The sequence below is a fragment of the Salmo salar genome, chromosome ssa13, assembly GCF_905237065.1.
Source record: "Salmo salar chromosome ssa13, Ssal_v3.1, whole genome shotgun sequence".
NCBI classification, from domain to species: Eukaryota; Metazoa; Chordata; class Actinopteri; order Salmoniformes; family Salmonidae; genus Salmo; species Salmo salar.
This window is the reverse complement of record NC_059454.1, coordinates 108,183,433-108,198,025: the sequence shown is the minus strand read 5'-3', so window position 1 is coordinate 108,198,025 and position 14,593 is coordinate 108,183,433. Positions and strand designations below refer to the sequence as shown.

General features: G+C 41.3%; 1 protein-coding gene across 17 annotated transcripts in view; it reads right to left on the bottom strand.

Moving 5' to 3' along the window:
- The window catches only part of LOC106568540 (transcription factor 4), a 428,072-nt gene that overhangs the window by 133,829 nt on the left and 279,650 nt on the right, over positions 1–14,593 (bottom strand). For 3 of the 17 annotated variants that reach the window (XM_045692652.1, XM_045692651.1, XM_045692653.1), the window contains exon 1: positions 6,233–6,471. The exons of the other annotated variants lie outside the window; for them this stretch is intronic. In XM_045692652.1, the coding sequence (XP_045548608.1) occupies positions 6,233–6,301 (69 nt within the window). In that variant the 5' untranslated portion in view covers positions 6,302–6,471. Of the gene's footprint in view, positions 1–6,232; positions 6,472–14,593 lie in introns of those variants that run through there. 17 annotated transcript variants of the gene reach the window in all.

The window sequence follows — 14,593 nt, the reverse complement described above, 5'->3', positions numbered from 1 at the left end:
TGCCATTTGGGACGCGGCCTGTGAGCCGCTGCCCCACACAGCTCGACACAGCTAGGAATGACCTATTTCAATGGTTTTCTCCCTCCCCTTTCACTTCTATAATGAGAGGATAGGCCAGGTCAGAGAGAGAGAGAGAGAGAGAGAGAGAGAGAGAGAGAGAGAGAGAGAGAGAGAGAGAGAGAGAGAGAGAGACAGAGAGAGAGAGAGAGAGAGAGAGAGAGAGAGAGAGAGAGAGAGAGAGACAGAGAGAGAGAGAGAGAGAGAGAGAGAGAGAGAGAGAGAGAGAGAGAGAGAGAGAGAGAGAGAGAGAGAGAGAGAGAGAGAGAGAGAGAGAGAGAGAGAGAGAGAGAGAGAGAGAGAGAGAGAGAGAGACACTGGTCTTCCCTCTTGACTGGTCTTGGCTAGAGTGGATTAGTTAATGTGTCACTTCCATCCACTGTTAGGAGAGAGGGCGTGAGGGATCCACACGGTTTCATCCACCGTTAGGAGAGAGGGCGTGAGGGACCCACACGGTTTCATCCACCGTTAGGAGAGAGGGCGTGAGGGATCCACACGGTTTCATCCACCGTTAGGAGAGAGGGCGTGAGGGACCCACACGGTTTCATCCACCGTTAGGAGAGAGGGCGTGAGGGATCCACACGGTTTCATCCACTGTTAGGAGAGAGGGCGTGAGGGATCCACACGGTTTCATCCACCGTTAGGAGAGAGGGCGTGAGGGATCCACACGGTTTCATCCACTGTTAGGAGAGAGGTGTGAGGACCTATGTGAATTAGCAAGAGAGACTGAATCTTCTCCCTCCTCTCTCTCCTGGCACTGACTGGCAAGGCCTCAGTCACCGGGCGACCCTGAACTGGGAACATCACTGCCACCGGAAAGACACAGGCCGCTTCACAAAAGGGACCCTAATTCTCTATATAGTGCACTACATTCGACCAGGGCCCATAGGGCTCTAATCAAAAGTAGTGCACTATATAGGGAATAGGGTGCAATTTGGGATGCGTTGGCCCCACACTTCCCAGCGGCTTTGTGTGGAAATCCCACTTATCCCAGGAATGCTTCTAAAGGGTAATTCTCTGCCCCAACCCGGCCCGACTGGCTCGTCCATATGGCCGGGTCTCTGTCCGTGTTCTGTACCTTGTTCTGGCCACTCTCTACCAACGGATCAATGGATTCTAGCTTAACGTTATAGTTGCGCGTTGAAAAGAGCAGGAACACAAATCTAAACAGACTATAGTACTCTGTCGTTGAGGACAACAGACACTAGACGGGAAAACAGAGATGATGACTGTAGATATGATTATAGGAGCACATCTAGGCTATGTCTTCAACATGTTGGAAAGAACAGAAACATACAAACTGTATATTACCAACAGTTATTATTAGGTGAATGTGTACATTGTTAGATCGGCAGTTTATACAATTAGTCAAATAGTAACTGACCTTCATAATATATATATATATATATATATATATATATATATATATATATTTTTTTTATTTTTTTCCTTCATATGGTTCAGTTTCTATCTCCTATCACAATTAAGGATGAAATTCTGATACATTTCACATTATATTATAATAATGATAATAGTATTGATACTAATTAAATACTAATTAAATACTAGTAAATATTCCTTTATGTTGTGAAAGGAGGCTTGAAATTCTACAAAAAAAAAACCCCAAAAAAAACACTTGCTCTCAAAAAACAAAATATGCTTTATGTACAATTTACGATACCAAGCGAAATAAGTTGAAAATGTATGTTTAGTAGTTGTTTTCTACATGACCAATGCTCAAGACAACTTACCTTTGTTGGGCAAATATAGTTTTATCTATCCATCTAAAAAATCAGACATATTCTGCCCGGTCAAGTCCTTCACAGATAGGACAAATACACAGTAGGCAAAACTCCAACCTCCATGACCTGCTAGAGTTTAAACTGTAAACTCCTTTCAGAACAATGTAGGATGATTTCACACACAACTAGCTGAGTATTTAAACACCATTTAAACTGTCTACCATCCTGTACTGTAATTCCAGCCATTTCAGGACGGACAAGCTGTGTGACGCAGAACGGATAGACGATTACTATAGTTCAGTTCATCTTAACAAATTGGTCCTATGATTTGGGTCGTCACAAATACAATGAGCTAACACACACAGAAATACACTACGGTAGAAAATGACTTCTGCATAAAGTAATTCATTTACAATATTAACAATAAAAATGGTATGAACAAATTATAATTATTAAGAACATTTTCATGTTCTATTTTTATTATTGTTATTATGTTGTAATTAATACCTTCTAATTATTATTGTTATTATGTTGTAATTAATACCTTGTAATTATTATTGTAAAATGTATTTAACCTAAATCTCCAACAATTATGATGGTGAAATACATATCAGTTTTAGTGAAACAAATTATAAGAATTACTCAACATAATAACACTCAATTGATATAAAATAGATGAGCGAATTACAACCATAATATAGATTTAATAAAAATGAACTCCTATCCAAAATCAATGAACAAATTGTTTTGTATTATCTAATAATTATAATTAATTCATTATCAAGTATTGACAATTAAATACATAGTTAAAACCTAAATTAAAACAATTGGTGATTCAGTTTTCGTATTTCCGCAGGTGTATTTATACATTCCAAATTAGTAGTAAAGATTTGGCAGTAACCCTAACTAGATTCTACAACGTAGCTAGTTAAGGAGAAGAATATTCAAAGGTTTCTCTTAGCATAACAATACATAATGGGCAGCAGCAGCAGCTCTGCTTAAAATGGGGTTGTGGAGAGAGAGAGAGAGAGAGAGACAGAGAGAGACAGAGAGAGGAGAGAGAGAGAGAGAGAGAGAGAGCAGAGAGAGAGAGAGAGAGAGAGAGAGACAGAGAGAGGAGAGAGAGAGAGAGAGAGAGAGAGAGAGACAGAGAGAGAGAGAGAGAGAGAGACAGAGAGAGGAGAGAGAGAGAGAGAGAGAGAGAGACAGAGAGAGAGAGAGAGAGAGAGACAGAGAGAGAGAGAGAGAGAGAGAGAGACAGAGAGGGCTTTTGTTTTTCTTCTTCTCTTGTTGACTCATTAGGCAAGACGGTCTGTAGGGCTGCTCCTCTCCTCTACTCTCCCCTCCTCTCCTCCAGCAGCTCCTCCAGACCAGCTACCGCCAACCGTTTTCGGCGTAGACAACAACCCACCGCCACCCTTCTCTTGACTTCTACAACGGCAACCTTCCTTGGTTGACTAGTCAAAAATAACAAACGTCAACAAGGCCAAAAAAAAATATGAACTTAAACCTATTGAAAGGGTTTTTCTGCAGGATGTCACACAAATGTTCTCCTGTGTGTGTGTGTGTGTGTGTGTGTGTGTGTGTGTGTGTGTGTGTGTGTTTTCTTTTTTTATCCGTCGCCAAACGAATGCACAGCACAAACAACCCCATGCAGCAAGATGCTTGGCACGGAATCAAGAACGGCACAAAGCGGCCATCCAGGGTCCGTGGTATACAATGCCCGCCGTATCATCAACAAAAATCTGATTGTATGGCTTCCGTACAAAGACGGCCCTGTTTATATCAAATGGGGCACGGCGGTGCCAACTTGGTCGGAGGGGTACGCCACCGTTCGTATGCCACCCTCGTCCCTGGCATGGCACAGAGAAAAGGCCCAGGCGGGAACGTACAGACTCGTACGCTAGGCGGGGAAACGTCAGCCTCCAACCGCCGGTTGGACATTGTCCGTCTGTTGTATATAGTGAGAAAGTCAGAACAGGGACGGGCTACATGTATAGTTCTGAACAGGCCCACACGACAAAGCATTTATCTGCATTAAAAATAAACACACCAAGGCCTCATATTCAATATATTGAAAACATTTTTGATCCATTTTTGGGTTGGGTATAAATATATATTTCTGGATTTTTTTAAAATAATAAATGTCTATAAAAAAATGATGCTAAATTTTTTTTTTAAATATATATATTTGTGAATACAAAAATACACAAATAAAGACTAAAATTATGATGGGAGCACCTAACATTTAAAGAATATGCAATATTAAAATGTATCATCATTATGAAACCAATATAATAACCCATTATAGACAAACAAGACAAATAATGGAGGATGATCACAACATGAATATGCAATTATCCTTAAATCCACACAACTAAATTCCCCTATTTTACCAAGAGAAATAAAAGCCATTTCCTTCTTAATACAAACATGACGTGTCGTCGGTAGAGAAAACTGTGAGTGGTACAGAACAGACATGTTGATCTTCTGATTTAACATCCAGTGATAGACAGTATAGAAAGAGGGCCTTCTACGATGCGCTGGCTAGTCTACCTGCTCTCTCCCGATGGCTCGCTGTTCTCTCTCCTCCTGACTGATTAGTATCAGATGCTGAAGAAGCTGCATAGCGTTATCCAGAAGAGACAGACAGACTAACCCTTTACTCTCCTTTCATTTCCTCTGCCTCTCTATTTCTGGGAGCATCGTGAACCAAACAAACATCTCAACAACTACAATTCTTTTAACAAAAAAACAAGGCTTAATATAGGCTGACTTTTATGATATTAAACATCTCCCTTTCAGGAATATCATCAGCAGATTTTCACAAAATTACATTCAATCAAATTAGCTCTGGTCCTGATGCTTCCTTACATAGTATTTTCATTATACCTCATTTAAGATTATTGAACATAACTGAATCATCTACAATGGTATTGCAATGTTAACAGCAGCAAATAGAAAGCAGATTACCATCATCAAACAAAGCTGCTGGATAGAGAGGTTTAATATACTAGACTGACCAGCGTGGGATAACAACACGTAGATATAGAGAGGTTAAATATACTAGACTGACCAGCGTGGGATAACAACACGTAGATATAGAGAGGTTTAATATACTAGACTGACCAGCGTGGGATAACAACACGTAGATATAGAGAGGTTTAATATACTAGACTGACCAGTGTGGGATAACAACACGTAGATATAGAGAGGTTAAATATACTAGACTGACCAGCGTGGGATAACAACACGAAGATATAGAGAGGTTAAATATACTAGACTGACCAGCGTGGGATAACAACACGTAGATATAGAGAGGTTTAATATACTAGACTGACCATATAGATATAGAGAGGTTTAATATACTAGACTGACCAGCGTGGGATAACAACACGTAGATATAGAGAGGTTTAATATACTAGACTGACCAGCGTGGGATAACAACACGTAGATATAGAGAGGTTTAATATACTAGACTGACCAGCGTGGGATAACAACACGTAGAAATAGAGAGGTTAAATATACTAGACTGACCAGCGTGGGATAACAACACGTAGAAATAGAGAGCGAGGTTAAATATACTAGACTGACCAGCGTGAGTTAACAACACGTAGATATAGAGAGGTTTAATATACTAGACTGACCATATAGATATAGAGAGGTTTAATATACTAGACTGACCAGCGTGGGATAACAACACATAGATATAGAGAGGTTTAATATACTAGACTGACCATATAGATATAGAGAGGTTTAATATACTAGACTGACCATGTAGATATAGAGAGGTTAAATATACTAGACTGACCAGCGTGGGATAACAACACATAGATATAGAGAGGTTTAATATACTAGACTGACCATGTAGATATAGAGAGGTTTAATATACTAGACTGACCATGTAGATATAGAGATGTTTAATATACTAGACTGACCAGCGTGGGATAACAACACGTAGATATAGAAAGGTTTAATATACTAGACTGACCAGCGTGGGTTAACAACACATAGATATAGAGAGGTTTAATATACTAGACTTACCAGCGTGGGATAACAACACGTAGATATAGAGAGGTTTAATATACTAGGCTGACCATGTAGATATAGAGAGGTTTAATATACTAGACTGACCATATAGATATAGAGAGGTTAAATATACTAGACTGACCAGCGTGGGTTAACAACACGCTGGTTGTTGAGATAGATGTTTTAAACAAGCACTGAGTCCCTCTGTCTCTCTCTCCTAGTACATGTGGAACCCATACTAGTCTAGGTATCGTCCCTACGTTTCTATTTAAGCAGATAAACAAACAGACAAACCGTGACCAGCATTAAATAACAACAGCAAATGATATAATTACGTGACAGTTTGTCATTCAAATGACGTAACTAAGACATATCCCGTCTACAGTTGAAGACAGTTGACTTACCGCTTTGCCGTTGTAGTAATACATTAAGGAACCTCCAGTCATTCCTGGGATGGTGTACGCACAATACATGGTTTTTTAGTCTTCCTGCCCCACTCTTCAGTAACACTCTAACAAACTTTCACTTCTTACTCGCTGTCCCCTTTTTTCACAACAATTCCTTCAGTGTCATTTTCCCATATGGCCAGGCCAAGCATGGTGGGTATACAAAGCAGGGAGAAACCATTTCTGACGTTGGGATATGGGAGGGGAGGAGAGAGGGGAGGGAGGAGAGAAGGGAGGGGGATTGACTCGACTCTTCCTCTTCATGTGGCCCTCCCCCTCCCTTCCTCCCTCCCTCCTCCCTCTCGCACACGCTCTATCTCTCTTTCGTGCACTCACACACATATACTATATCCTCTCTCTCTCTGTACATCTCTCTCTCTCTCTCTCTCTCTCTCTCTATATATATATATATATATATCTCACTCTCTCTCTCTGTACATCTCTCTCTCTCTCTCTCTCTCTCTCTCTCTCTCTCTCTCTATCTATATATATATATATATATATATATATATATATATATATATATATATATATGTATAACTCTGTCTCTCTATATACAGTTGAGGTCGGAAGTTTACATACACCTTAGCCAAATACCTTTAAACTCAGTTTTTCACAATTCCTGACAATTTAATCCTAGTAAAAATTCCCTGTCTTAGGTCAGTTAGGATCACCACTTTATTTTAAGAATGTGAAATGTCAGAATAATAGTAGAGAGAATGATTTATTTCAGCTTTTATTTCTTTCATCACATTCCCAGTGGGTCAGAAGTTTACTATTTGTTAGCATTGCCTTTAAATAGTTTAACTTGGGTCAAACGTTTCGGGTAGCCTTCCACAAGCTTCCCACAATAAGTTGGGTGAATTGTGGCCCATTCCTCCTGACAGAGTTGGTGTAACTGAGTCAGGTTTGTAGGCCTCCTTGCTCGCACACGCTTTTTCAGTTCTGCCCAGAAATGTTCTATAGGATTGAGGTCAGGGCTTTGTGATGGCCACTCCAATACCTTGACTTTGTTGTCCTTAAGCCATTTTGCCACAACTATGGAAGTATGCTTTGGGGTCATTGTCCATTTGGAAGACCCATTTGTGACCAAGCTTTAACTTCCTGACTGATGTCTTGAGATGTTTCTTCAATATAGCCACAAAATGTCCCTCCTCATGATGCCATCTATTTTGTGAAGTGCACCAGTCCCTCCTGCAGCAAAGCACCCCCACAACATGATGCTGCCACCCCCGTGCTTCACGGTTGGGATGGTGTTCTTTGGCTTGCAAGCCTCCCCCTTTTTCCTCCAAACATAACGATGGTCATTATGGCCAAACAGTTCTATTTTTGTTTCATCAGACCAGAGGACATTTCTCCAAAAAGTACGATCTTTGCCCCCATGTGCAGTTGCAAACCGTAGTCTGGCTTTTTTATGGCGGTTTTGGAGCAGTGGCTTCTTCCTTGCTGAGCGGCATTTCAGGTTATGTTGATATAGGATTTGTTTTACTGTGGATATATATACTTTTGTACCTGTTTCCTCCAGGATCTTCACAAGGTTCTTTGCTGATGTTCTGGGATTGATTTGCACTTTCCGCACCAAAGTACGTTCATCTCTAGAAGACATGGTCCCATGGTGTTTATACTTGCGTACTATTGTTTGTACATATGAACGTGGTACCTTCAGGCGTTTGGAAATTGCTCCCAAGGATGAACCAGACTTCTGGATGTCATTTTTTTTTTTGCTGGTCAGTATGTTTAGGTAATCGCGTCGAACGTGGCTTTTTAAAATAAATGTATCCCGTAGTAAACCTGCATAAACCTAATGTCAAGTTAAAGTGTACTGTTAGCTAGCTCACGTTAGCTGGCTGGCTCGCTAGCTAACATTATGTGTATGCTGTCCACTTTCCGGAGGACCGAGTTTTGAAATCAGTGGAATTCGAGTACGATAGGAGATGGAGAAAACACCTGTTTCCGGATTACATCTTCAAACTAAGGGCAACCACGCATGGCATCAGACAGGAGGCGCGTCCAACCATGATGTATACTGGTAAGATTTTTACACGTTTATAATTTTGACAGAAACTGTACTGTCAGCTAGCTAACGTAAGCTGGCTGTGTCGCTAGCTAACGTTATGTGTATGATCTTATTCTTCGTATCTCAGACACATTTGCTTGACTAGATATAGCCATAAAACCTGGTTGGTTCGCTACCTGCAGATTCATGCAGGGTAGTAACGTCATGAGTTGTGATTATGGTCCATTGTTTAGCTAGCTAACGTTACATGTCTTAACAAAAGACTACACTCTAATTTTGACAAAGCATTTTCATTTCAAGTTAAAGTGTACTGTTAGCTAGCTAGCTAACGTTATCTGGCTGGCCCGCTAACTAACGTTACGTCATGCGTTGGGATTCATCGTTTACCTAGCTAGCTATCTAGCTACATTTCTTAACAAAAGACTCTTGTCTTAGTGTGCCAGAGCGCAGAATAACTGATGCATGTTTGAACGCTCAACACCCATTGAATAAGTCTGGTGTCAGTAAACGTCGGAAAACAAAGCATAATTCAATTGTTGATAGCAACACAGTAAGTCACAAACGCTCTGGATAACATGAAAACAGCCTAACCAGCTCTGCTAGGGCGAGTAAAATGGTCAGAGAGAGGTGTTCTCTCATTATGTGTCTGGAAGTAGCTAGCCAATGTTAGCCAGTTAGCTTGGGTGCTTGACTGTAGTTGTGAGGTCAGAGCTTCCGGAACAACTCTACTTATTGGCCAGAGCGTCCAGTGTTCGCTCTGAACGCAAAACCACAGATAAGAGAGATAGGGCGAGTAATGTTCTTTGAGCTGTTCTCTCTCTCTCTTACGTGTCTGGAAGTAGCTGGCAGGTTAGTACAGAAGGCACGGATCAACCCTTAAAGAGATGGGTGGGGTTAAGGCTTGAGAGGGTGTGACCGATGCTGAATGGGTGGAGACAAAGAAGAGCTCTTCACTAGATACCAAAACATTGAAAGACGGTTTTATCAAAAGTGCGTTTACAAGTTGATCAGCTTTCAAAGCAGAATAACATCTCCATTGTTCCTCAACTGTAGTGTTTGATAAACCATTTTGTAGCTCTGAGTCTCTACTTTAATCCAATGTAAAAAAGACACAATTTCAAATGTTGCTACATAAGACCGAATCCAGTTGTTATGACAACATCACTTCTTTCAACTGTTTCTGCCACTTTTTTAACTCTGTCTTCACACTGTACCTCATATACCAGCAGCTCTCTGTCTTCACACCGTACCTCATATACCAGCAGCTCTCTGTCTTCACACCGTACCTCTTATACCAGCAGCTCTATGTCTTCACACCGTACCTCATATACCAGCAGCTCTGTCTTCACACCGTACCTCATATACCAGCAGCTCTCTGTCTTCACACCGTACCTCATATACCATCAGCTCTCTGTCTTCACACCGTACCTCATATACCAGCAGCTCTCTGTCTTCACACCGTACCTCATATACCAGCAGCTCTCTGTCTTCACACCGTACCTCATATACCAGCAGCTCTCTGTCTTCACACCGTACCTCATATACCAGCAGCTCTCTGTCTTCACACCGTACCTCATATACCAGCAGCTCTCTGTCTTCACACCGTACCTCATATACCAGCAGCTCTCTGTCTTCACACCGTACCTCATATACCAGCAGCTCTCTGTCTTCACACCGTACCTCATATACCAGCAGCTCTCTGTCTTCACACCGTACCTCATATACCAGCAGCTCTCTGTCTTCACACCGTACCTCATATACCAGCAGTTCTCTGTCTTCACACCGTACCTCATATACCATCAGCTCTCTGTCTTCACACCGTACCTCATATACCAGCAGCTCTCTGTCTTCACACCGCACCTCATATACCAGCAGCTCTCTGTCTTCACACCGTACCTCATATACCAGCAGCTCTCTGTCTTCACACCGTACCTCATATACCAGCAGCTCTCTGTCTTCACACCGTACCTCATATACCAGCAGCTCTCTGTCTTCACACCGTACCTCATATACCAGCAGCTCTGTGTCTTCACACCGTACCTCATATACCAGCAGCTCTCTGTCTTCACACCGTACCTCATATACCAGCAGCTCTCTGTCTTCACACCGTACCTCATATACCAGCAGTTAATTTAACACTCCACTCTTTGTGCCCTGATAGCTATGTACAAATATTCACAGTGGAAAAAAGACCAACAATGGGTTAGCCCTTGAAGGTAGAGAGAGAATATATATATATATATATATATATATATATATATATATATATATATATAGAGAGAGAGAAACTGAGAGGGAGAGAGACACAGAGACAGAAGGAGAGAGAAAGAGAGAGATAGAGAGTGATAGAGAGACAGACACAGAGACATAGCGGGAGAGAGAGAGGGAGAAAGAGAGTGAGAGAGACAGAGAAAGACAGAGAGTAGTAGAAACAACCATTATAGGGTTGAATACAAACGCAGTTAATAGACTCCCCCTTTTTTTTTGCTTTAATTTGATTAAAAAGCGAGTGTCAGGATAGGAATGGTATGATGCACATCTAATAACTGAACCATCTGTCTGATGAGCTGGCAGGCTACCAGCATTGTGCTGTATGCAGCAGCCAGGCAGCAGCATGAGAACTTGATGAGAGAGAGAGAGAGAGAGAGAGAGAGAGAGAGAGAGAGCAGAGAGAGAGAGAGAGAGCGAGAAAGAGACAACCATTGTGAGAAAAAAAAGTCTTATAAATAAAATATTTTTATAAACTCTAAAGAAAACAGCAGGAAGAGAGAGGAGCCAGGAAAAGTCCAGGCAGGCTGCACCTGTGCTCAAGACAGAAGGTGGGTTGGTTGGAAGGTGATAGATGATAAAGCAATGCTAAGAGCGTCACACGGCCTCTTTCTTCGCTCAGTCAAAACTCTCACGGACCCACACAGCCCTTCAGAAGTGTGTGTGTGTGTGTGTGTGTGTGAGAGAGAGTGTGTGTGTGTGTGTCAACACACAGTCAAAGCCCTCCACACAGCCATACAGAAGTGTGCCGGACCATCACTGTGTAAGTGGACAGACAAGCGATACACCGGCCCTGGCCCTGGACACTCTCTACGGCAATAGAACTTGGAATAACCATAATAGAACTTGGAACCACCACAATAGAACTTGGAACCTCCAAAATAGACCTCGGAACAACCATAATAGAACTTGAAACCATCACAATAGAACTTGGAACCACCACAATAGAACTTGGAACCATCACAATAGAACTTGTAACCACCATAATAGAACCTGGAACCACCACAATAGAACTTGGAACCGCCACAATAGAACTTGGAACCATCACAATAGAACTTGGAACCACCACAATAGAACATGGAACCACCACAATAGAATGTGGAACCAACACAAAAGAACTTGGAACCACCACAATAGAAACTTGGAACCACCACAATAGAACTTGGAACTATCACAATAGAACTTGGAACCACCACAATAGAACTTGGAACATCACAATAGAACTTGGAACCACCACAGTAGAACTTGGAACCACCACAATAGAAATTGGAACCATCGCAATAGAACTTGGAACCACCACAATAGAATTTGGAACCACCACAATAGAACTTGGAACCATCACAAGAGAACTTGGAACCACCACAATAGAAACTAGAACCACCACAATAGAACTTGGAACTATCACAATAGAACTTGGAACCACCATAATAGAACTTGGAACCACCACAATAGAACTTGAACCACCACAATAGAACTTGGAACCACCACAATAGAAATTGGAACCATCGCAATAGAAATTGGAACCATCGCAATAGAACTTGGAACCACCACAATAGAATTTGGAACCACCACAATAGAACTTGGGACCATCACAAGAGAACTTGGAACCACCACAAAAAAACTTGGAACCACAATAATAGAACTTGGAACCATCACAAAAGAACTTGGAACCACCACAATAGAAACTGGAACCACCAAAATAGAACTTGGAACTATCACAATAGAACTTGGAACCACCACAATAGAACTTGGAACATCAAAATAGAACTTGGAACCATCACAATAGATCCTGGAACCACCGCAAGAGAAATTGGAACCATCGCAATAGAACTTGGAACCACCACAATAGAACTTGGAACCATCACAAGAGAACTTGGAACCACCACAAAAAAAATTGGAACCACAGCAATAGAACTTGGAACCACCACAATAGAACGCGGAACCAACACAAAATAACTAGGAACCACCACAATAGAACTTGGAACCACAGCAATAGAACATGGAACCATCACAATAGAACGTGGAACCAACACAAAAGAACTTGGAACAACCACAATAGAAACTAGAACCACCACAATAGAACTTGGAACTATCACAATAGATCTTGGAACCACCATAATAGAACTTGGAACAACCACAATAGAACTTGGAACATCACAATAGAACTTGGAACCACCACAATAGAATTTGGAACCACCACAATAGAACTTGGAACCATCACAAGAGAACTTGGAACCCCCACAAAAAAACTTGGAACCACAATAATAGAAGTTGGAAACACCACAATATAACTTGGAACCACGACAATAGATCTTGGAACCATCACAATAGAACGTGGAACCACCACAATAGAACGTGGAACCACCACAATAGAACTTGGAACCATCACAATAGAACTTGGAACCACCACAATAGAACTTGGAACCACCATAATATAACCTGGAACCACCACAATAGAACTTGGAACCATCACAATAGAATGTGGAACCACCACAACAGAACTTGGAACCACCACAATAGAACTTGGAAACACCACAATATAACTTGGAACCACGACAATAGATCTTGGAACCATCACAATAGAACGTGGAACCACCACAATAGAACGTGGAACCACCACAATAGAACTTGGAACCATCACAAGAGAACTTGGAACCACCACAAAAAAACTTGGAACCACAATAATAGAACTTGGAACCATCGCAATAGAACTTGTAACCATCACAATAGAACTTGGAACCATCACAATAAAACTTGGAACCACCACAATAGAACTTGGAACCACCAGAATAGAACTTGGAACCACCAAAATAGACCTTGGAACCACCATAATAGAACTTGGAACCATCACAATAGAACTTGGAACCACCACAATAGAACTTGGAACCACCACAATAGAACTTGGAACCACCATAATAGAAGTTGGAACCACCACAATAGAACTTGGAACCACCAAAATAGACCTTGCAACCACCACAATAGAACTTGGAACCACCGCAATAGAAATTGGAACCATCGCAATAGAACTTGGAACCACCACAATAGAACTTGGAACCATCACAAGAGAACTTGGAACCACCACAAAAAAACTTGGAACCACAATAACAGAACTTGGAACCACCAGAATAGAACTTGGAACCACCAAAATAGAACTTGGAACCACCAGAATAGAACTTGGAACCACCACAATAGAACTTGGAACCACCGCAATAGAAATTGGAACCATCGCAATAGAACTTGGAACCACCGCAATAGAACTTGTAACCATCACAATAGAACTTGGAACCATCACAATAAAACTTGGAACCACCACAATAGAACTTGGAACCACCAGAATAGAACTTGGAACCACCAAAATAGACCTTGGAACCACCATAATAGAACTTGGAACCATCACAATAGAACTTGGAACCACCACAATAGAACTTGGAACCACCACAATAGAACTTGGAACCACCATAATAGAAGTTGGAACCACCACAATAGAACTTGGAACCACCAAAATAGACCTTGCAACCACCACAATAGAACTTGGAACCACCGCAATAGAAATTGGAACCATCGCAATAGAACTTGGAACCACCACAATAGAACTTGGAACCATCACAAGAGAACTTGGAACCACCACAAAAAAACTTGGAACCACAATAATAGAACTTGGAACCATTACAAGAGAACTTGGAACCACCACAATAGAACTTGGAACCACAGCAATAGAACTTGGAACCACCACAATAGAACTTGGAACCATCACAATAGAACTTGGAACCATCACAATAAAACTTGGAACCACCACAATAGAACTTGGAACCACCAAAATAGACCTTGGAACCATCACAATAGAACTTGGAACCACCACAATAGAACTTGGAACCACCACAATAGAACTTGGAACCACCATAATAGAAGTTGGAACCACCACAATAGAACTCGGAACCACCAAAATAGACCTTGCAACCACCACAATAGAACTTGGAACCACCACAATAGAACTTGGAACCACCACAATAGAACTTGGAACCACCAAAATAGAA